We start from the raw sequence: 21,779 nt of genomic DNA on the forward strand, positions 1-21,779 counted from the left end.
ACCACAAATAGACACCTTCTGGGCCTTATAGACAAGACAAGAGAGGCTTTATTGTAACCAAGTGTACGTGAGAAAGGTTCCATTCAACAGGACAAAATACCATCAAGTTTTACCTAATTGTAAAATATACATGTAATTTAATGTGGTAGAGAAAATTATGCACCATGTTAAAAAAAATATGCAGGCGAAAAATAAAATGATTCAGCAAATATTGCTGATCAGTTTAACAAATAAAGAGCAAGCCACATGTGACCCACGTAACTGTACCTTCTTCAACCTTTTGCAAATATTATCTCAATGAATGTTGTAATTCTGTATGCAAATAAAAATGCCATTAAAATGTGTGTGAGACAGTTTTTCTTATTAATTATTCTGAACATAGTACAGGAAAATGACTGACACTGGCCCCACCTGCTGATTTTTCAGTATAAACTACTGCAAGCTCTAATTTTGTGCTATGATAGCTATCCCTGAACTTCCACACACGTGCAAATGTGATTCGTCCTTGGTCCATGGCTAAATTTCATTCTGCTCGACAGGTAGCAGGAAAGGCTCCATTCAGCCATCAGCACAGGTCTTCAGCAGCAATAACGCCTTTCTTAATGATCAAGTTCCCATACAGAGAGGTCTCTCTGCCAGAAAAAAATGCAATAGCACAAGTAAGAGGTCCAGCAGTTCATAAAAAGGGCACCAATAAAAATCCATTCATAGATATGGCATACGATACACAGGCATAAAGGATGAATGACTCACCCTGTTGCCACAACAGCAAAGGCCTTCTTGGCTCGCTCATAAAATTCAAACCTCTCAACCTTTTCTAAAGGTTTCTAAATAAAGAGAGAAAGATTAATAGAAATGCTGTGTAACTACAGTTATATAATCACTGACCTATGAAAATGTCAATCTGTAAATCAGAGCTACTACTTTTAAGTTTTAGTTGCATATATTAAATTAAAACAGTTTCACTGGCTGTCAATCCTAAAGTGTTAGAGTTAAATCAGGAAAAACGTTCCCTTGTAAAAATTTAAAATGAAATGGCACAAAGCACAAAAATTCAGGTATTTTCATAGCAAGTGCTTCCTACAGTCCTCCCTCTTCACCAGCACTAAAGACTTATCCTTTCCTCTAAAGGTTTAAATAAAATACACTGCCTGTTAGAATGATGTAGGTCATTTTGTGCCCATTCAAAGGAGCAGTAATCAAGAAATAGGAATAAAACAGCAGTTACATGGAAAGGTAAGTCAGGTATCTATGCTGCAGGTACATGTGAGCAAATACGGACCGGCCGTAGCAGAGAAAGCACTTACATCAGACCCCGCTTCCTTCAGAATCCTGCTGTAGGTCTCCCACACTTGCACGGCCAGCCCTCTCTGCTTGTCACTGTCCACCAGGTCCATGACCGCTGCCTGTCACAGCATACACTGCTCATGGAATTAATTGTCCACAGAGGAGCTTCCATCATGGGAACAAGTGAAAGGACTTGACCACCAAAAAGCACCCAACACTACACCACTGTGTAATAATGATCACCACCCCTGCTGCAAATGTTTCACAAAAACGTTAAACGCAGCCTGATCAAATCTTATTGCCAGTTACCAATTTCAATACAAAAAAGTTACAGAAAAGCAGCAAGAACATCTCATTACAACTACTCCTACTACCACATCATATAACGTATAGAAGGTCATGTCAATCGGAAGTGGCTTAAATTTTGTATCACAAGTCATCATACGTACTGGACTGTGGACATAAGTGTCCAAGGGGAAGAGCTTCAGTACAGCCTCTAAAAGTTCAGGAATGTGAAGACCTAAGAGACAGAAGTGTTCAAATGATTGATTAAAAGTAAAATAAAAAAAAATTAAATCTAAGAAAACAATGTGAATTATTATTACTAAAAGATGCGTTATTACTTACAAAGTGCTACAGTTCTATTTAAAATTAAATGTATTCATTTGTTTTTTCTTGTAAGACCACAATACCAGTTTGCATGTCTTTTACAGACCATCAGCTCTTATCTCAGCTGGACCGCATTTGCAAATGGAAGAAGAAGGGAAGTTGGCATCAGCAAAAACTACAAGGAAACAAACATAATAAAATTCATTCATCCATATCATGTAGGCACTGATTTTTTTTTTTTTTGGAAGAGAAAACCTTTACATCCTGCAAACAAGCCTCTGACCTCAGGTTGTCAATGTATATGGTTATCACATACGTTGCTGCTTGAAAGTATGTGAACCCTTTAAGGGTTGTGATTCTGATATACATATCTGATTCTGCTTACCTGCTTGGTTTAACCAATGCAACTTGAGGTTCACTCATTTTTGTACCTGCACCACACGTGTTTTTCTACACTCATGATTTCCACACACACACACACGTTGGCTGAAACCGTTTGTCCCAAGTGGGGTCGCAGCAAGCCGAAGCCTAATCTGGCAACACAGGGTGCAAGGCTGGGGGGGGGTACACCGCGGACAGGATGCCAGTCCATCACAAGGCACCCCGAGTGGGACTCAAACCCCAGACCCACTGGAGAGCAGGTCACGGTCAAACCCGCTGCAACCCCCCACATCCTGCATGATTTCCTCTAAAGCAAAATATAGAATTGGTAATTACACACCTATTATGTCAGGTGAGAAACACTGCTTCTCAAGTAACCATTTTATGGTGAAGGGTTCACAAACTTTCCAATAGCACTGTATAAACATACCAGGAACAGAAGATAAAGACGGATTTGGTGTTTTGGTCAAAGAGTTGGTTGAAAACTAGAAAAAGGTTTAATTTTGATTATTTTCTAATTGCAAAGCCAGCACATCTGGAAATTATGAAAACATTTGGTTTGTTGGTTATATTTTTTCTCTATACTTTACACAAATAAATGAGCCACTTTGGTAATTCAAAGGAGTCAAGATCGGGACAACTGGTAGTGGTTAGAGCTGCTGCCTTTGGACCCAAAGGTCGCAAGTTTGATCTCCAGCTGTAATACCCCTAAGCAAGGTACTGATTTGTGCCAGTAAAACCACCCTGCTGTATAAACAGGTAAATAACTGGAAGTACCTTGACATTGAAAGTCACTTTAGAGAAAAGTTCCAGATAACTGAGTAAATGTAAGATGAATACAAACACAAAATTACTGTCCAAAGACAACCCAGGTGACCAAAAAACAGGCAGCTGGTAGTGTAGTGGGGTTAGAGCTGCTGCCTTTGGCATCACAGGTTGCAGGTTTGCATCCCAGCTGTAGTACCTTTGAACAAGGCACTTACCCTGAATTACTCCACTAGTTAGCTGTATAAATAGGTAAATAATGGTAGCTAGCTTAACACTGGAACCTGCTTTTGAGAAAAGCATCAGCTAAATGAGTAAATGTAAAAAAAAAAAAAATATATATATATATTTTTCAGCTCATCAGTCTGACATGTTAAACCACCATAGTTCTGTCAGGGTAAATACATCATGTATTGTATTATTCAGATTGATACCAGTCACTGAAACTCGTTATAAAGTAGTATTTTTGCAGTAACACATAAAGGTGTATTGAAAGTCTGGGCGGGAAAATTCTTTTTGTGAAGAAAAAGGTCGTAGACTTGCTTCATATCACTCAGCAAGGAAGGATTACATACAATACAATATACAAATGCAATTAACTTAAAATTAATTAATAAATTAATTTAAAATTGTAATTACATAACAATCCAAACAGCTACATTATGGAAAAAGCAAGAGTATAAAGTGAAATGCACTTTTTTTAAGTCATATATCTTCACGCCATTTCACTAAATAGTTTTAGAGAAATTTTATATTTTAGAATCTAAACGTAAACAGATTGGTGAAGCGCTTCTTTTCACGTTCGTCTGGCAAAGTGCTGAGTCAGCGCGCTGTACTAGCGGCGCAGTATGAAGCTGACGCGGCAGAATCGCCGCCGTTCTCTCCGCGCTCCAGCGAACGGACGGACTGCCGAGTGACGTGCGGCTCCGCACCGAGTTCGTCGCCGTGGCCCATCCGCGCCAGCGCGTACAGCAGCTCTGGCGAGATGGCCGAAGGGATTCCTCTCAGGACGACCATGGTCCGAACTGCGCCGTCACGTAGAACCCGTGACAGCTCTGCGTGGACGCTGACACTCAAAATCACCAGTGAGTCGGGCGACCAGCTCAACTCTGCACCACGAACTGAGCTTCAGCCTCCAGCTACAGCACCCAAACACTCCAACCGTCCGCCGTCCTAAGACCCACCTCCACGCGGAAGAGGCTTCACGCTCTTCTTCGGGATTTCCGCAATCGGATGGCGCGCAACTGTATTCCGTCCACAGTGCCCCCTTGCGGATATGGGTGGTACGACCAAGTACTGCACCAGATCTCGTTGTATGTATTTCTATATTTTACGGGACAGTAGCCCCGTGGACTGAGTTTTCATATGCAATGCACTTAAATGTTAATTTTCTTATTAAAACAGCTAAAACATATAAAACCATTTAAGTAATATACATATAATGTTTAGTGCCGTCCAGTCGAAGTCAACTCATGAATATGTTACATATTATGTACAACTGTGTTACTTTTATTATGCTTTATAATATTTAGCTGACGCTTTTTTTGCAATGCGACTTGCAATATTTAGATATCAGCTTCACTATGATTTACCCATTTACACAGTATAATATTCTTACTGTATTTAGTTCCGGTTAAGGAGGAGTGGGGTTCGAGTGCAAAATTTTGAGTTCACATCATGCATGCGTTGAGTACATTTTAATATAGGAAAGTGTTCAGTTATTAATATATACCTGGATAAATTGTACCCCCCCCCCATTACTTAAACATTTTTTCCAGTCCTAAATATACAAGTTGTTCATGCAATTTATTTGCATAAGGTCGTGTTCAAAAAAGAACATGAGATTATTAAAAATTGCCATAGTATCATATTATTTTTACTCTCGTGTTTAGTGCTATTGGTAGACTATAGTATGTAATTTCGAGGTAAAAGAACTGGTAAATGAACTGTTTTGGAGTGTGTGTGTGTGAAACGATACAAGTTGAGATCAGTTGAGCGGCGCCCCGTTTGTCTTTCTGTTGAGGACGAGCTCAGAATATTCTGGGCCGCTTCGCCCCGTGTTTCCGCCACGAGGGAGTCGGTACATTTATCACACTTCACACGGAATACTTTTAAAGACCACTCGTGTGTGTGTGTGAGAGAGTGAATATATATATATATATATATATATATGTATACACACAGACACACTATTTCACAATATAAAAATGTAATTCTTGTTTCGGAAAAATTAACTGTAAATCACTTCGAGTACGTCAGAAAGTGGAAAGTAAAGCAAAAGTTCTCCTTCACAAGTTTAATTCCAAATATCTGAATGTGTATTTTAATTATCTGCTCGAAATCCTGAATTATTTTGGACACTCGCCGGTAGGAACCAGATTAAATTGAACGAATTCTCAAATTTAACATTTACATACGCCATTCAATGGCAGGAATGTGAGATTATGAAAATATTTGTCGAATCCTGCCAGGATTCCAGGCTGCCTGTTTCATTTGGAACTGCGGAAACTTTTTAAGGGGTGGGGGAGGTAGAGCAGGGGCGCGCACCGTGGGGTGAATTTCTTCTGGGGTGAATTTTAATTCTGTGTAAGCATTCGATCTGCATGAAAAAGGCATGGGGGGGGGGGCAAATCAAGTTGCATAAATAAAGCCAGTGCCTCAGTCGAAATAACAGGCCAAAACGTGCAGCTGTTGCTAATGAAAGGTGACTTTTTTTTCTTTTCTTTTTTTTTTCCCCCCTGTTCTTGATGAGGTTGTAATTTAGTGGAGATTCTCTGTGCTGCCCGCGTGAATGGGAGCACGGAGGCGCCGCAGCTGCGCGCGGTGGCGGAGGAGTGAGGACACGGCGCGGCGCGAGGACGGAGACGGCAGCGCGAGGCGAGAGAGAGCGAGAGAGCGAGAGCGAGGGGGCGCGTGATGGGAGCGGACAGGAGGCGCGCGGAGCCAGCGCCAGTCTCCTCACTTCAAAGGTCCTTTCTTTTTCCGCGGACCCATGCTGCCGGCTCTTTGGTTCTGCTTTTTTAAACGAGTTCATCACGCCATGAGGGGACTGCCGCTGCCAAAATGTAACGTTTTGCCCCCTTTGTCTCCGCTGAACGCTTCAATTGGGTCTACATTTATTATTTTGACCTTTCGTTAGCGGGGGACGCACTTCAAAGCGGAGCCGGGCGCTTTTCGCCGGCGAGGCTTTGTGCCGCGTCTGCTGCGCGTGAGAAGATGACTTGGCCCCCCTCCCTGTCCCCGTATCCCCCTCTCTCCTGTCTCCCTCTCTCTTTCTCTCTGCTCCTTCAGCTCGTTTTGTTCAGGGAGCCGAAGAGAAAAGCATCTCGGGGAGGTTATTGAATGAAAATAAAAATCAATTAGGCTATGGCCTTGTGAAGATATACGGAGACGCTGTGGAAAAAAAAAAAAAAAAAAAAAAAAAAACACTGCGATCACAGAAAAAAAAAGTTCCTTTAGAGATTTGGTGGAAATAAAAGGTTCTTTCCATAATCAAATCTGCTATGGATTTTTTTTTTTTTTTTTTGCTTTCGAAGTTAAATTGTCGACTCTGAAGAAAGCAACACTTGTTATTCTTAAAAAATAATCACAAAGTGGCAATATTTTTATTTTGATCGAGCTGTAAACTTTTTGCGTATTTCTGAATATTGTCCCTCTTGCACAATACAATGTGTGCTAATAAAGTGCGAGAGTCAGAATTTAAAAAAAAATATATTTTTAAACAAAAAAAAAAAAAACGCATTGGTAATAAACCATGGTCAAACACTAAATGACACGTGTAGATATACACAAACTGGCAATAACAAGAATATTGTTTAGTACATCATCATCTTCCTAAAAATAATTCTATACTTTTTCTAAAGTTGGTAAAATTTATCTTTCAAAACATGACCGCGAACCAACCCAAAAACTGCAGTAAAAGAGCAAAGATAAAAAAGAAAACACGGGAATCCTTAAGCTTTTCCCGGCGATAATTTATTGGTAATAAACCTGGTTATCAGGTTTAATATCAATAAACTTGCGGTTTCTATTTTTAGAAAATTTCCTTAAATTGATAAAATGGAGTGAAAGGAATTGACGCTGAATTTAACATCAACAACTTACATAAAATTTAAATGAAAGGGTTTATTTAATCGGATCTAATCCAGTTTTACTGTGGTTAATTTTTTTAAAAAAAAAATTAGCCTATAAGTGTTAAATTCGGGATAAAATTTTGGATCTCACTCAAACAGTTTTATTAGTTTAACTTCAGTTTAAACCCCTGAATATTGTAAGCTTGTCAGTTATGCCGTTTCTGCCTACCGTTATTCAATTAAATTATAAAATACCAGTCTGGAATATCATAATTTCATGAACCCAAATCTTTATTCGATAAGCCAATTAACGAAACAAACTGGCCACAAATTAATATGTGACAACAAGTTATTTCACCAAATTCCGTTAATTCAGGTGAATAAACCGATGTGCTATACCGCTAGCCGTCAGGTTACAGAAACATTATAATATCCATTTTATCTCAGCCTGCTTTCAACTGCAACTGGAATCAAACTATTATTAGTCACTCATACCGTCAGGTGTGCATGTATTGCAATAACATAGTGTACACTTAAGTTAAAAAAGAAAAAGTTATCTACAATACATCATCATGTATTTTGTAAAATAATTCTGTAAATCTAAATTTCAAAACTTATGTGTGATTTTGCTACTTACCCCATACTATTAAATCGCATTAAATTATATGTTATACTGGGGGGGGGGGGGGGGGGAGAAACATAACTACGTTTGCATTAGGGACGCATTCAGGTGGTCAAACGTGGCTGTTTTATTGCAGCAACACAATTTCATTGTATTCAGAGCGCGGAGCTTCACACCGACCGCTGCTGCACGGTCTCTTATGTAACTCTGCCCTCTAGCGTCCGCTTCGCGAAATCGCTCCTGTTGTAACATTTACTGCGCGCTTTTACAGAAACCCCGCTGTTCTCCTGCAGCCGCAGACTACGGTGTATCACAACTAACGGCACAGCTATATGTGGAAAAAGACTTTTGGTCGTAACATTTGATATTGATTACATTGTATACAATTTTACTTGCATTTATTCATTTCGCTGACGCTTTACTCCAAAGCGACTTACAATGTTAAGGTCACAATTATTACATTCTTACAATCATTTACCCATTTATAGAGCTGGGTAATTTTTTCTTTTTTTACTGGAGAAATTTTAGGGTAAGTACCTTGCTCAAGGGTACTTACAGCCAGAGGTGGGGATCGAACCTGTGACATTTGGGTCCAACCACTACACTACCAGCTGCCCCTACTTACAGACTGTTTAAATGGAAAAGCTACAGGAAACAGCAAGTTTAAGTGGTAAATGTATATTTAGTTGTAAATTCTCACTAGGGGAACAGTTGGAAAGTGTAAATTAAGCAACTTGACCTTACTAGGAAGTGAACAGTGGAAACCAGCTCTAGTGGTTTACTGCAAGCAATTACAAAGGAAAGGGCCTTCTCTAATGACTGTGTAACATGATCAAGGCACCTTAATACACCCTGTTAGTAAGGCATTAGGTTTAATCCAAACAAGGCAGGCAATGTACTCACCGTTTCAATTAAATTAATTGTAGCCATGAATCAGTAAGAACCATAACTCAACAGGGCAGTTGTTTCCCCACAGTGACTCAGGCCCCCCGTGATTAGACCTGAAGGATCTCCACGCCTTCAGAAACACCAGTACCTTGACTGCAACTACGTAAATGTATTCAAAACTCTGGACAAGGGAAGCACAGTCTAATATTTTAGTCTCAACATACCAAGTAGTCATTTGTTAATATTCTACATTCTGGTTTATAAGGATACAGATGATACCATACATTAGTTTTGCCAGAGATGAAATATTATATGTGCCAGTCTGCAGGTAATCAGTCTATGGACTCCCTCAAAGTATTTAATTCTATGTTTATTACAGTTTTCAGTCTTACTACATATTATGCCATGTATACGTCACTTGTTTAATGACATATGCAGAACTGCAATTATGTTTTATTAAGATCAACAGTTTTGAACAAATTGTCTATTTTTAACTGCATTGAAAATTTAAAAACGCAATTAATTCGGTAATCACAAAATTCGATGGGATTCGTCATGCAACTATGAAGGTCTTGACAATTCAAGAGTATGGAAAACAGTGAGGACACAGCAGATGTGTGAAAGCTTAAGGCATGTGATAAACTCAACCCTCTGACCTCAGATTTTAGACTTCTCTAGATCAACCACTTAAAATGGTATTCTCTTCATTACTGGTCTTGGAAATTGGCCTTTCTCTTTTCTACGAAGGCTGTCATTCCTTCCTTTCTATCCTCCTGAAAAGAAAAAAAGAAAAACAAATGTTGGTCACGTATGCAAGAGTAAAGTCTGAATCAAAAGCTGGAGCTGAATTTACTCACAGTTGCAAAGGTAGCATGGAACAGTCTCTTCTCCAGTCGATTGCCCTCAGCTAGTGTCAACTCAAATGCTGCAAAGAAAATCATTGCTGTACATCACAACTAGTTTAGTCCACTTAGTGGGAATTTCACCAGACTCAGATTTGCCCTTCCAAATGTGAAATAGCAAGTCAGAAATATACAATCGTTTTTTAAGCAAGCAAATCTCTAAAAGTAAATCAAGGTGTATGTAATAAAGATTAAACACACACGGTAATTCTACAATTGAATCACTTTTATATAATCAGTTTACTTACAGTAACTGAGTGTTGATGCATAACATTATTATATATGTGCCAATTTCTATATAAGAAAACACTAAGACCAGATATGACTGACACACCTGCATTGACAGCTTCCTTTGCCATTGCGGAGATAATCTTAGAGTGGGCAGCAATCTTCTCTCCACATTTGACTGCTTCTGGTACCAACTGGTCAATGGGAAAAACTTTACTTACAAGACCTACAAAATAAGTAATATCTTTCAGCAGAGCAAAAGGGACACTCACACACCATTAAAATATACTCAAGAGCTGAAAGGGGGGGGTTAGATGGTGACAACATCTCAATGACCCAACAAGACTTTAGCTCCACAGTGATACCTGACTGTTTAGCCTCCTGTGCTGAGATCCGGTCTCCAGTAAGGACCATCTCCATGGCAAGGGATTTCCCTACAGCCCTGGTGAGCCTTTGAGTTCCACCAGCACCTACAAGGAAGTGGTTCTCAGTCAGCAGCAACTACGAAAGCAGTGTTATAGGGAGCAGAAGCCAGCTGTAGCCAAGACACTCATTTCACGGCTACCACAGACCAAGAGACTTCAACAGCCATACCATTATTTCCGCTATGCTATCTTAAACACAGCACCCAGTGTGCATGCTGGACATGCACACCTCAAAAGTTATACATCTTGCTTTACCTTAATTATTTTCATAACATGAACATTTTCTTAATTTTTCCAATTCCTTAGCCTGAGAGTTTTTGTTGTCCTTCCTTCAGCTGTAACTTGGCTCATTTCTGTGCAATTCATTGCCAGCTATCTTAATTGTTCATATTTCCTTTAGCTTCTTTTATCAATTTGTTTTAACTCTAATGTGCTGCTTTGTTGAAAAAAGCAGTAAAGAAAGAACTGACATTTGAATGGTTCTTTTTTCCTATATTGTATTGATTTATTTCAGTTACAACACAACATATCTCATTCCAGAAGGACACAGTAGGTAAAGCTGCTGTCTCACAGCTTCTGAGCTGGTAGTTGGGTGTGGATTCAAATCCAGCTCAGAATGTGCCAAGTTTGCACCCCACAGACACATATGGAGGAGAGCGCTAGGAAGCCACTTTGGTTACCTGCCTGTCAATATGAGCTGAATGTGACTTTATGGCACTTCCATCCATCCATCCATCTCATACTAGATGGTCACTAGCTGCCTCTTCCTGTAGCCTTGTCAGCAAGTTTTGTCTTGCATCACCCAATTTCTGTAAGTCAACTTAGAGAAAGGCATTTTCATCCAATTTCTAATGCGGATTCTAATTCAGTACATCACCAATGCAATGAGCAAGTGAACTAGATTCTTTTCAGTTTGCTTATAAACACTGTTGTGGCATTGAAGACACAGCAGTTACACTCACACAGCTGGCTTCAAAATATATTGACAAGCCTCAAACATGCCAGAGCACTTTTTCCATCAGTATTCAATGCAATATTCTGCTATTAAAAATGACTCAGTGAGACATCAACCCCCATCTTATCTATGGCTACAAGTCCTTCCTCACTAACAGAGTACGCAGTGCTCGAAGGTAAATGTGACGCTCTCCTCCCTCATCATCAGTGCTGGAACTCCCCAAGGCTCTGTCACTTTACATCTGTTTACGTTATGATTTTTTTCCAATAACTTTTCATCACCACATACTTTTGGCCACACAAACACCAACCCATATGTACCTGCTGAACATTTCAAAGCCATGAGCATTAATATGGAGTTGGTTCATTTCCACTGGTGCTATAACAGTCTCCACTCCTCTTGGAAGACTTCCCAATAGATTTTGAAACATGGATTTTCTCTCACTCAGACAAGTGCATCAGTCAGGTCAGGCAGTGAGGTTTGGCTTGCAGTCGGCATTCCATTTTATCCTAAAGGTGCTTGATGGGGTTCAGGTCTGCACTGTGCACTGACCAGTCAAGTTCTTCCACACCAGATTCAGTAAACCACTTCTTTACGGACCTTGTTTTTTGCACAGATGCATTGTCATGCTGAAACAGAAAAGGGCCCTCCCCAAACTTGCTACAAAATTGGAAGCACGCAGTTCTGTAGAATGTCACTGTATGCTGTAGCACTAAGATTTCCTTTCACTGGAATTAAAAGAACTAGCCCAAACCATGAAGAAGAAAAAAAAAAAAAAAGCAGGAGGAGGAACAAAAGCGGGTTTTCAGTGCTGTCTTCCGTATGTTGAGGGAGGCACACGCAGGGAGAAACACGGAACTGCAGTGCACCCCAAGCAGGGCTTGAATTTCATATGTGCCAAACAGCGAGGTACCGGTCAAACCCGCTGCGCCACCACATCCCCCTCCTTATTCATACTTTTTTCTAATATCCTTATGCGTTTGCCCTTGCTCGGTAGTATGTCATTGCCCTGAAGGACAGAGCTGCTACTATGCAAAACAAATTTGAGAAATATGATGATCAGATGCAATTGTACTGTTTCATATTATCTAAATAAAGAAGAATAATAGTCAAGTTCTTTCAACTGATGACTGATAAAGACAGAACAAAAACATTGCTATTTACCTGAGACCAGCATATTATTAAGCAAATGGTACTTACCAGGTATGGTTCCCAGCAGGATTTCTGGCTGCCCAAATTGAGCCTTCTCCCCAGCATAAATGATGTCACACATCATGGCCAACTCGCACCCTCCACCCAGCTGCAGGACGAAGAAAAATTAACCATGGGAAGTGGGTCTTTAACGTTACTGACTTCAATATACTAACCTAATACAGAAATTATAAACTAAACTAAAGAGCTGCCCCTGCCTTCACAGCACACCAAGACATCAAGGTTCGAAAACATCAATAGACCAAACCTACAGCATAGCCATTCACAGCAGCGATGACTGGCTTCTTCACTGTAGAAACCCGGTTCCAGTGCGAAAGAAAGTTTCCACCATAGCACTCCTGAAAGGTCCTGTTCTGCATCTCCTTAATATCTGCACCAGCTGGGGTCAATGCAAAATCAACTCACATCAACTTCTGTCTGCAAATGAGTTATTTCAGAAGCACATATCACATTGAATTCTGACATTTTAAGGTTGGTAAGCATAATACTGGAAGAAAACTAAAATGGGCAAAACTTTTCCTCAAGAGCATCATTATCTGTGAATATTCCCCTTAACATCTTTGAGTTAAGCACTTGGCAAGTGTTCAGCAGTACAGGAAATCAGTTTACAGGGTGTCTCCAATGTAAGAGTAACTAACTTAAAAGTAACTGAAATTAGCTACATCTAATCACTCCAGCACCACTGACTTAGGAAGTATCTGACCACAGACAAAATGTGTAAGCATTTCAAAAATCTCACCTGCAAATGCCCTGTCACTGCCTGTGATGACTATGGCTCCAACCTGACTGTCAGCTTCAAAATCATCCAGAGCCTTACCCATCTCCTTCATCAGACCATCACAGAGGGCGTTCAAGGCCTTTGGCCGATTCAGTTGAATGAAACCCACATTTTTATTTTCTCCCTTTTTATCCACCAGGATGTACTCGTACGGACCACCTGCAATGGAAACATCATCACATGACATGAGTGCCAAGAAAAACACTGTTTCAGCAGGAAGTGGTGGTACAGTTTCTGATGCTCATGTTCACTGTCAGCATTAAGATCCCTCGAAGGACCAAAGCTTTATCATTAAATTAAATCCTTGTCATTGCAATGTACCAACAAGAGTGGCCGTATTGAGATGAATATACATAGCAAATTCGAGAACAGCAACAAGTTAGTTAGTACAGAATTATTGAAACAATTACACTCACTGCCTTTGTGCACAAGTTAGAGACACGGCATTTAACATTTAATTTCCTTAATTTCCCAACACTGACTGTCGCTAAACTTGAAGAACAAAGAACTGTCCTCTGTGTAACTTTGATCCACAGCGGCGCTCAGATTATGACGTTCACTGCAGCGCAGGAGCTTAACAAGCGCAAATTGCAAACAAACTCGCAGGTGGACAAGGGAACCATTCGCACCTGAGCTACACTGGCGCGCAGCTGTCAACCTGTAGACCAGCGAGCTTGTCGGCCTCCCCAAAAGAGTTAAAGACCTGCAAAACGTTGCCATTTTTCGCCACAAAAACACCACAGGATTCACCGCTCCACGAGCGTCTTTACGTGCTTCCCGTTGGACATTGTATTCTCGCCGAAACACGTGTTCCCGCGATACTTCATCAACCAATCAAAGAAAAAAAAACGAAGAGAACCCATTGGCGAACGTTGAAAACGCCCTTTACCTCTCACCGCGGATGGATTTGTTCAAATGTTTCTCGTGTTTAAAGGGGATGTGCGGCTGTTTCCCACGGCTGGGCTCTTTATTAACGTAGCGCAACATGAATCTGGGTTATAGGGCGGGATACTGAAGTGTTTCAATCTCAAATTTAACATGTGCACAAGATGCGTGCTGCACAATGAAAATGAGTACACGGGGGCATCTGTTTGGGTAGTGCAATATCATGAGAAAATGGGGAAAGTTACAAGTATCCAGTAGTAGAATACATAAGATAAGGGGTGTTTTTGAAAATTATAAATAGATCCAGATATTCACTAAAGAGTTACATAATTATGCCTTAGTAGTGAAGTTACATACAGTGGAACATCGGAACTCGAACTTAATTCGTCCCAGAAGGGCGTTCGAGTTCACAATTTTTCCCATAAGAAATAATGTAAATTGGATTAATCTGTTCCAGAGCCCCAAAATGATCGCCTAGTTAAACCTATAGACATACATACCTGATGCACTGGAAGCCCCCCACTCCTCACCACACTTATGAATGCCACTTATTTTCTTGAATTTCTCGAACCACCCCTAGCCTTGAAAGGCGTTCCAGGGCGTCTTTAACGAGGTCAGGATGCAGCATCCTTGCTTTTTTCACATATTGATATTATTGCCTCTGATATACTATCACCGACTAACCGTTTTTCGTTTATCCAAATTAACAGGAGTTTTTCAACCTTATCAATTACCTGTGGTCTCTGCTTTGTAATAGATTTCACCCTTAGCTGCATCAGCTGCTTTGATGGTCTCTTTATTTTTCAGATTTAGGCATTCCATATGCCATATGTGTAGCCAGATCAACCACGCGAACACCTATCGTGTTTTTCAATTATTTTCTTTTTAACCTCTGTCGTGGCTCTCACTATTTTCCTTTTTGGCTGATTGCTGTCACAGTAACCTTCTTAGAACCCATGATGGCTTATTTAATATATAGATATTAAAAAAAAACACAAACACGTGGAAATTCACAGCACAATTCAGTGAGATGTTCACTCCACGAGTTTTCAGGCAAGACTGACTCATACCGAGTCATACGCGTCATACGCACCATTTGTTTTACGGGAAAAAAAAAGACGCGTCACGTGTCCGACAGGTTTTAGTCTGAAAGGTTCATCGGTTCGAGTTCCGAAATTTCGTCCGCGTTCTGAGACATTTTTTTTTTTTATCGAACAACTCCTTCGAGTTCCGAACTGTTCGAGTTCAGAAGCGTTCGAGTTCCGAGGTTCCACTGTATATCAAACATGATCACTGGTGTGAAAAGCTACACAGCATACAGATGACAATGTAATACACAGTTTTGCCTGAGATACTAGGTACAGAGTCTGTGGATAAAATAAAAGAAATGCTAAACACTATATTATTATTATTATTGAGCTAAAAAGGAGTAGGACCACCCTAGAGCTTCAGAACAGCTTTCATCTTTCACGTAAACTCATCCGTAAGGCCGGCAGCATCATTGGGCAGGACATGGAGACGTTTGAGTCAGTGAGGAATAGGAGGTCACTGAACAACTGCTCTCCATCATGGATACTCCATCCCACCCACTTCACAGCACACTGCAGAGACAGCGAAGCTCATTCTCTAACAGACTTATTCAGCTCCGCTGCCGTAAAGAACGGTTCAGGAAATCATTCCTATTCTTCGCAATAACACTGTTCAACAGCTCACCTCTGTGTGACAGATGAACTATTCAGCACTATTGTTAGTTCATTTTGTTGCTACTTCATAATGATTATATTACCATTCTGCACAACTTGCACTATATACTGTTGCACTACTTGGACTACATACTGTTTTGATTTATTTATTTAAATACACACACACACACACACACACACACACACACACACACACACACACACACATCTTCAGAACCACTAGTCCCATACAGGGTCACGGGGAGCCGGAGCCTACCCGGCAATACAGGGCGTAAGGCCAGAGGGGGAGGGGACATACCCAGGACGGGACGCCAGTCCATCGCAAGGCACCCCAAGCGGGACTCGAACCCCAGACCCACTGGAGAGCAGGACCCGGTCCAACCCACTGCGCCACCGCGCCCCCATTATTTAAATACACTTATTTACTATTCCTCCAATTGTATGTATAATTGTACATATTTTTATCTTGTATTTTTCCACTTGTTTTATATTTTTTATATTGTAAGTATTTTAAGACCTGTATTCTGCTGCTGTAACATAATAATTTCAATTTCCCTTGTGGGATCTATCTATCTATCTATCTATCTATCTATCTATCTATCTATCTATCTATCTATCTATCTATCTATCTATCTATCTAATTCTGCCATACAACTATTGAACTGTGTGTAGAAGGATGTTACTAGAAAAGCCTCCAGTTCTTTGAGGGATGAAGGCAGTGGGAATAAACTTTGCACTCTAGAACTTCCTAAAAGGTCAGTGATGTATAGATCTGGTAGCTGTGGAAGACTTCTGATACCATCCTGGTATTAATTATCTTGGAACATGTGAATATTATGAGGGAATACTATTTGCACTATGGGGTGCACCAGGTCCTCTAAAATGGTCTTATATTTCTTGTCCATTATGTAGCCATGTAGAGCAATTTCACACTTGATTCCCATGAGATGGCTGCATAATCCATTACAGATCCCTGCCATGTTTAACACTTGGCAATAGACATTGTGGGTGGAAGGCAAATACCAGTTTTGTAAACCTCACAATGTACAGTTTTCATTGAGACTGGGTCACAGAGGTGCTGATTCAGTTCTGTGGTCATTTTTGAGGCTGTACTTTTGTTGCATTTAACAACTATCCTACAAAGTGTGCATCTATCCCTGTAAATGGGCTTTGACTTCTGATTACTGTTACCTTCGTAGCTACTGTTATAAGTGTGATTTAATTACTTCAAAGTTAAATGTCATTTCCATGTGATTTTTCTGTTATTTTTTCCACCCCCGTATATAAAGGATTGGCATTTGAGCACTATAGTATGCTTGTACCACATGCATGAAGATCTGGGGATAATATTTATGTTTTTGAACCTTACTGGAGGTTAAAAATGTCCTTGTTTCTAACAGTCTTTAATGCTGCTTACCAAGTAATAGCGGAGTAAAGGGGCAACAGCCAAGGTATGTGTGATGCTGTCAGCTCATCTTGGGCATGAAGTAAAAGATAATTGTTGAGGAGGTTTATGATGCAGGGCAGAACAGCTAGCATACCAGGCGATGACACAGCCAGTGTGTATACTGTTTGCACAAACAAGAGTGGAATGAAATTTAGGGTTGTGTCTCATATTTCCTTAGCTTCCTTAAATTACCAGAATAGAAGCATTAAGAGAACATGTGAATTTTTCAGTGTTGTTGAAGTCAACAAACTGAAAACTGATGATTCTGTCTTTAGATTAGGGTATGTTCTTCTTTTGATTTCTTGAAGTGAATCATCAGCACTTTTATTTTGCTGATGTTATGAGAATGAGATAAGTCATACAGCAGTCCTTAAATATGGGGTGCGTTAAAAATTCATCCTATGTCAGTTATATCTGTGCATAGAGCATTTTATATCTGTTGCGTCTTAAAAAAATGTTTGAAGTCCAATTCAATGTTTAAACTTGGAGTTAAACAGACTGTTTACCATAGCTGAAACTGTTCTTTAGATGAACTTTTCAGATTAGTTTTTCTTTATACTGCTGGTTACATCAATATGTATTGGAGATCACAAGAGAGAGTCTGGGTTGTAGTAACAGTAGCTATGGTTGCACACTATTATTTACATCATTTTGGAAGACATATTTTATTAAGAAGAGGGGGTGTGGTGGCGCAGTGGGTATGACTGAATGCTGCTCTCTGGTGGGACTGGGGTTCCAGTCCCGCTTGGGATGCCTTGTGATGGACTGGCGTCCTGTCCTGGGTGCATCCCCTCCCCCTTCAGCCTTACGCTCTGTGTTGCCAGGTTAGGCTTTGGTTTGCCTCGACCCCGCTTGGGACAAGTGGTTTCAGTCAGTGTGTGTATTTTATTAAGAATACCAAATAATTAAAATACAAGTAAAACCTGTGTCGGGTATTGACCCAAGCCTGGGCATGTGTTACAAGGAGCTCTTTAGGTGGAAAAAGGAGTACTTTCCCTTTAAGGATCTTAGGAAAGCAGCCTGGATCAGTGTTGGCATACCTGTCTGGTATTCTTCCTAATTCAAAGCAATCCCAGGTTGAAGGATTTATAGCCTGTATCATGAGCTCAGAGCTGAAAATGTGTCACTTATTCAAGTCTTTTTTGACCACATGAATACAACTGGGAGGGGGTGCGGTGGTGCAGTGGGTTGGACCGCGGTCCTGCTCTCCGGTGGGTCTGGGGTTCGAGTCCCGCTTGGGGTGCCTTGCGACGGACTGGCGTCCCGTCCTGGGTATGTCCCCTCCCCCTCCGGCCTTACGCCCTGTGTTGCCAGGTAGGCTCCGGTTCCCCGTGACCTCGTATGGGACAAGCGGTTCTGAAAATGTGTGTGTGTGTGTGTGTGTGTGTGTGTGTGTGAATACAACTGTTCAGTCGCACCCTTTTACCTCTGTGTTACTGTGCATTAGAATAATGCCCATTCTGGGTAGAGCAGCAAAGCAGCATCCTTCAAAGTCTGCTTTCTGCTTGTGCTGTTATATAATTTTTCCTGATGTCATACCCCAGTGGGTTATACCTGGCTCCTACACAGGGTAAATTCAAGCATGAATAAATAAAATCATGCACATGTCTGTACATTTTTCTGTTTTGCATGACATGGAAGAGGGGGAAAATCCACACACACACATTATCCAAAACCGCTTGTCCCAAGCGGGGTTGCAGTGAACCAGAGCCTAACCTGGTAACACAGGATGCAAGGCTGAAGGGGGAACCGACACACCAAGAACGGGACGCCAGTCCATTGCAAGGCACCCCAAGCAGGACTCCAACCCCAGACCCAGCGGAGAGCAGAACTTGGTCAAACTCACTGCGCCACTGCACCTCCTTGGGGAATATCCATGTTACCTAATTTAGTACAAAACATATGGTTTTTTTACACTGTATATTTCATTTTTTATTTTTTAGTAGGCAAGGTATCAGAGAATAAAAATCAAAAATTTCATTAGATTTTTCAGAAAATTCATAAAAAGTATTCTCTGGATGGTTGGCAGGCAGTGTTTGGTTAAAAGAGATTAGAATTAATCACAGATGAATAAATAAAGACCACCACTAAAATAAATGCAGCAGGCTGCAGGCTTTGCAGAATGGCCTAGATTTCAGTGAACTTCAGCAAGGACTAATGAAAGTGCTGCAGAGGATGGGTACTTGTGCTCTAGGTTGGAGACTGAATTCAGGCCAAAGAGCTGGACGGAGAGTGAATTTAGAACTTAGTACTTCAGATGGACTGAAAGCATGAGAGGTGTTGTAGTGTGAAATGAAACTTGTCATTCTGTTAGGACATTGCATCGCAATGACAATGATAACAATGAATACATATACATAGAAGCAATTGTGAAGTAGAACTAGTCACTGGCCTAGACAGGTAAGGCCTAGAATGAAAAGCAGCAGAGATTTGGCCTGCCTTTACACTTTTCTCCAAAATGACATACAATTATATACAGCTGGGTAATTGTACTGGAGTAAGTACCTTCTGAAGGGTACAATGAATTTATAGATCAAATGTATTTGTATTGGAAGCAAGGTGCCCACTGACAGAGAACTGATCACTTTAAATCAAATGTTTAGGGTCTTAATTGCAATCATGGTAAAATAACAAAGGGGTTGCTACTTTGGCCTTGGATGTTGCAAGTTTGAATCCCATCAACTGCTGTTCCACCCTTGAGCAAGGTGTCTATACCCAGCTGTATGAAAGGGTAAATAACTGTAGGTAGCTTATCATTGTAAAATGCATTTTAGAAATGTTTTGGCTAAATGAGAGAAACTAATCAGAACTTCTCTTAATCTGTGGGTACTGATTCAGTTAATGTAAGCAATATTATTCCAAATTCCACATTTATTATTCGGTTGTAACACCTGTGTGATCCAGTTTGGTCTCATCATGAACATGCATGTGAATTCAGCACAAGCTGAGTGTAGAAGTCAATGCATCAAGTCTGGTGTAAGACAGCCACCCATCAGAGCCTTCATAGATGATCTGACAATAACTACATCATCTACCCCAGAAAGATTTTGCAGAGGCTGGTAAGACCCTACATTAGGGCTTGGATGATTTTCAAGCAATCAAAATACAGTTTGTTGGTGTTGAGAAAGTGAAAGCCTACAGGCAGGTTTCACTTTACTACAGGACGCATACATTCCATCGGTCTTGGAAAAGCTGGTGAGAAGCTTAAGTTAAATGTCTGACAGCAGCTTGAGGGATATGGTAGCCATTCAAGTGACGTACTAAGAGATGGACGAGTGACTGGCGCACATCGGGTCTTCCGGGTAAGTGAAAAGTATGAGTATATTAGCGTGGCATTCTGCCAGAAATTCTTGCCTCTTCTGGGTTTTAGAGTCCCCATATCAACAGTTGAGACATTGAGAGAAGGATAAACTGTTACATCCATAGGTGGTTTGAACTACCTCTTAGCCTGAGTAGTGCTACATTGTATGGGCTGCACAAAAAATTGCCCTTAAAGGCAATTTTAAAGACCTAAAGGAGGAGGTTAGGGTAGCATGGGAGAGGGAAAGTGTTGCAGTATAGGGGCTTGAGTGATTCCAGCTTCTGTGAAGCAGGCACCGAGGTAAAGACAGAGAAGAAGTGTAGTATGCTGGTTGCAGCAGGGCAGGCAGAGTCACAGTTTGGTCAGCGTACTGTGTTGGTGAGCTTAGTGGGATTTGGACAGACTGCACACACCTCTCAATTAATGACCATCACAGAAACATCTCAGGTCAGATATTGTCCTGCTATCAAAACCCTGTAATCAAATCATCTTGCTGGAGCTTACGGACCCTTGGGAAGAACGCAAGGAGGAGGCCGATGAGAGAAAGATGATGTAGTGTGAGGAACTGGTGGAGACGTAGGTTGAAAGGCTTGAGGACCAGGTGTGTGACCATGGAAGAAAGCTGCAGGGGCTTTGCAGGAAAGCTTCTGCATAGGATTTATAGCGTGTTGGCTATTACTGGCAGCCAGAGGAGGCTGTTAAAAGTTTTTACTGAGGCTGTAGAGAGAACATCTGCATAGCTGTACATCAGAAGATGTGAGCCGTGGGTTCAAGGTAGGACTACCCGGATCTGATGAACCCCGGTTGGGGTGCCTGGGCGAGGCTGTCTGATGTTGAAGAACCCAAAACACCTTTGACCCAAGGTTACATCACTAATGATGCATTCAAGTGCATGGTAAGATGTATGTGGTAAATAAAGCAAGAAAAAAAAAGTTTGAATGGAACTGTAGAAATCCAGAGAGCAGTTTAGTGAATGATTCACATACATCTTTGCCTTCAAGATTCAAGAGTTTATTGTCGTATAGTAAACAGGTCGTTATACAATCATGAAATTCTTACTCTGTGAATCCTCCCAGCAGCCTTGGCTTGTTGCTAATCTAATTTTAACACCTTATCTGTATATTTCAAAATTTGTTCATGCTTTATATTTTATTTTGTGCTGATGACTTAAAGCATGAATCGCATTTATAACGTGGCTTTGACGCCGAGGGCGGCGTTACTGTTAGAATATGTAATGATCTTTAATATTTGAGGGTTGCTAGCTGCCCGTGCCGTGCGCGCGCTCCGGAGCCGCGGAGCCGTACCGTCTGAGCGCGAG

The 21,779-nt window shown here is 40.9% G+C and overlaps 2 protein-coding genes across 2 annotated transcripts; both read right to left on the reverse strand.

Annotated features, from left to right (window-relative positions):
* Window positions 1–16: 16 nt before the first annotated feature.
* On the reverse strand, window positions 17–4,240 carry fuom (fucose mutarotase). The gene is made up of 6 exons (XM_018766046.2): window positions 3,975–4,240; window positions 2,003–2,071; window positions 1,737–1,807; window positions 1,308–1,406; window positions 754–827; window positions 17–632 (listed from the first exon to the last, which is right to left on the reverse strand). The coding sequence occupies exons 1-6, from the start codon at window positions 4,057–4,059 to the stop codon at window positions 566–568; spliced, it is 465 nt and encodes a 154-aa protein (XP_018621562.1). The 5' UTR covers window positions 4,060–4,240; the 3' UTR covers window positions 17–565.
* Window positions 4,241–8,974: 4,734 nt separating this feature from the next.
* Window positions 8,975–13,917, reverse strand: echs1 (enoyl CoA hydratase, short chain, 1, mitochondrial). The gene is made up of 8 exons (XM_018766146.2): window positions 13,755–13,917; window positions 13,087–13,284; window positions 12,599–12,726; window positions 12,336–12,435; window positions 10,121–10,225; window positions 9,862–9,981; window positions 9,483–9,550; window positions 8,975–9,398 (listed from the first exon to the last, which is right to left on the reverse strand). Exons 1-8 carry the CDS (start codon window positions 13,843–13,845, stop codon window positions 9,333–9,335), a joined length of 876 nt encoding a protein of 291 aa, XP_018621662.1. The 5' UTR covers window positions 13,846–13,917; the 3' UTR covers window positions 8,975–9,332.
* Window positions 13,918–21,779: the final 7,862 nt, after the last annotated feature.

This window comes from Scleropages formosus, chromosome 8 (assembly GCF_900964775.1).
Source record: "Scleropages formosus chromosome 8, fSclFor1.1, whole genome shotgun sequence".
Lineage (NCBI taxonomy): Eukaryota > Metazoa > Chordata > Actinopteri > Osteoglossiformes > Osteoglossidae > Scleropages > Scleropages formosus.

Bases quoted from the DNA above. Each gene is read 5' to 3' on its own strand.
- fuom (XM_018766046.2), bottom strand. From the start codon at position 4,059: ATGGTCGTCCTGAGAGGAATCCCTTCGGCCATCTCGCCAGAGCTGCTG. The intron at 1,808-2,002 runs GTCTGTAAAAGA...TCTGTCTCTTAG, and splicing joins AGCTGAGATAAGAGCTGATG to GTCTTCACATTCCTGAACTT. The intron at 1,407-1,736 runs GTACGTATGATG...ATGCTGTGACAG, and splicing joins ACACTTATGTCCACAGTCCA to GCAGCGGTCATGGACCTGGT.
- echs1 (XM_018766146.2), bottom strand. From the start codon at position 13,845: ATGGCAACGTTTTGCAGGTCTTTAACTCTTTTGGGGAGGCCGACAAGC. The intron at 9,982-10,120 runs GTATCACTGTGG...CTTATTTTGTAG, and splicing joins ACAGGAGGCTAAACAGTCAG to GTCTTGTAAGTAAAGTTTTT. The intron at 9,399-9,482 runs GTGAGTAAATTC...TTTTCTTTTCAG, and splicing joins TCCATGCTACCTTTGCAACT to GAGGATAGAAAGGAAGGAAT.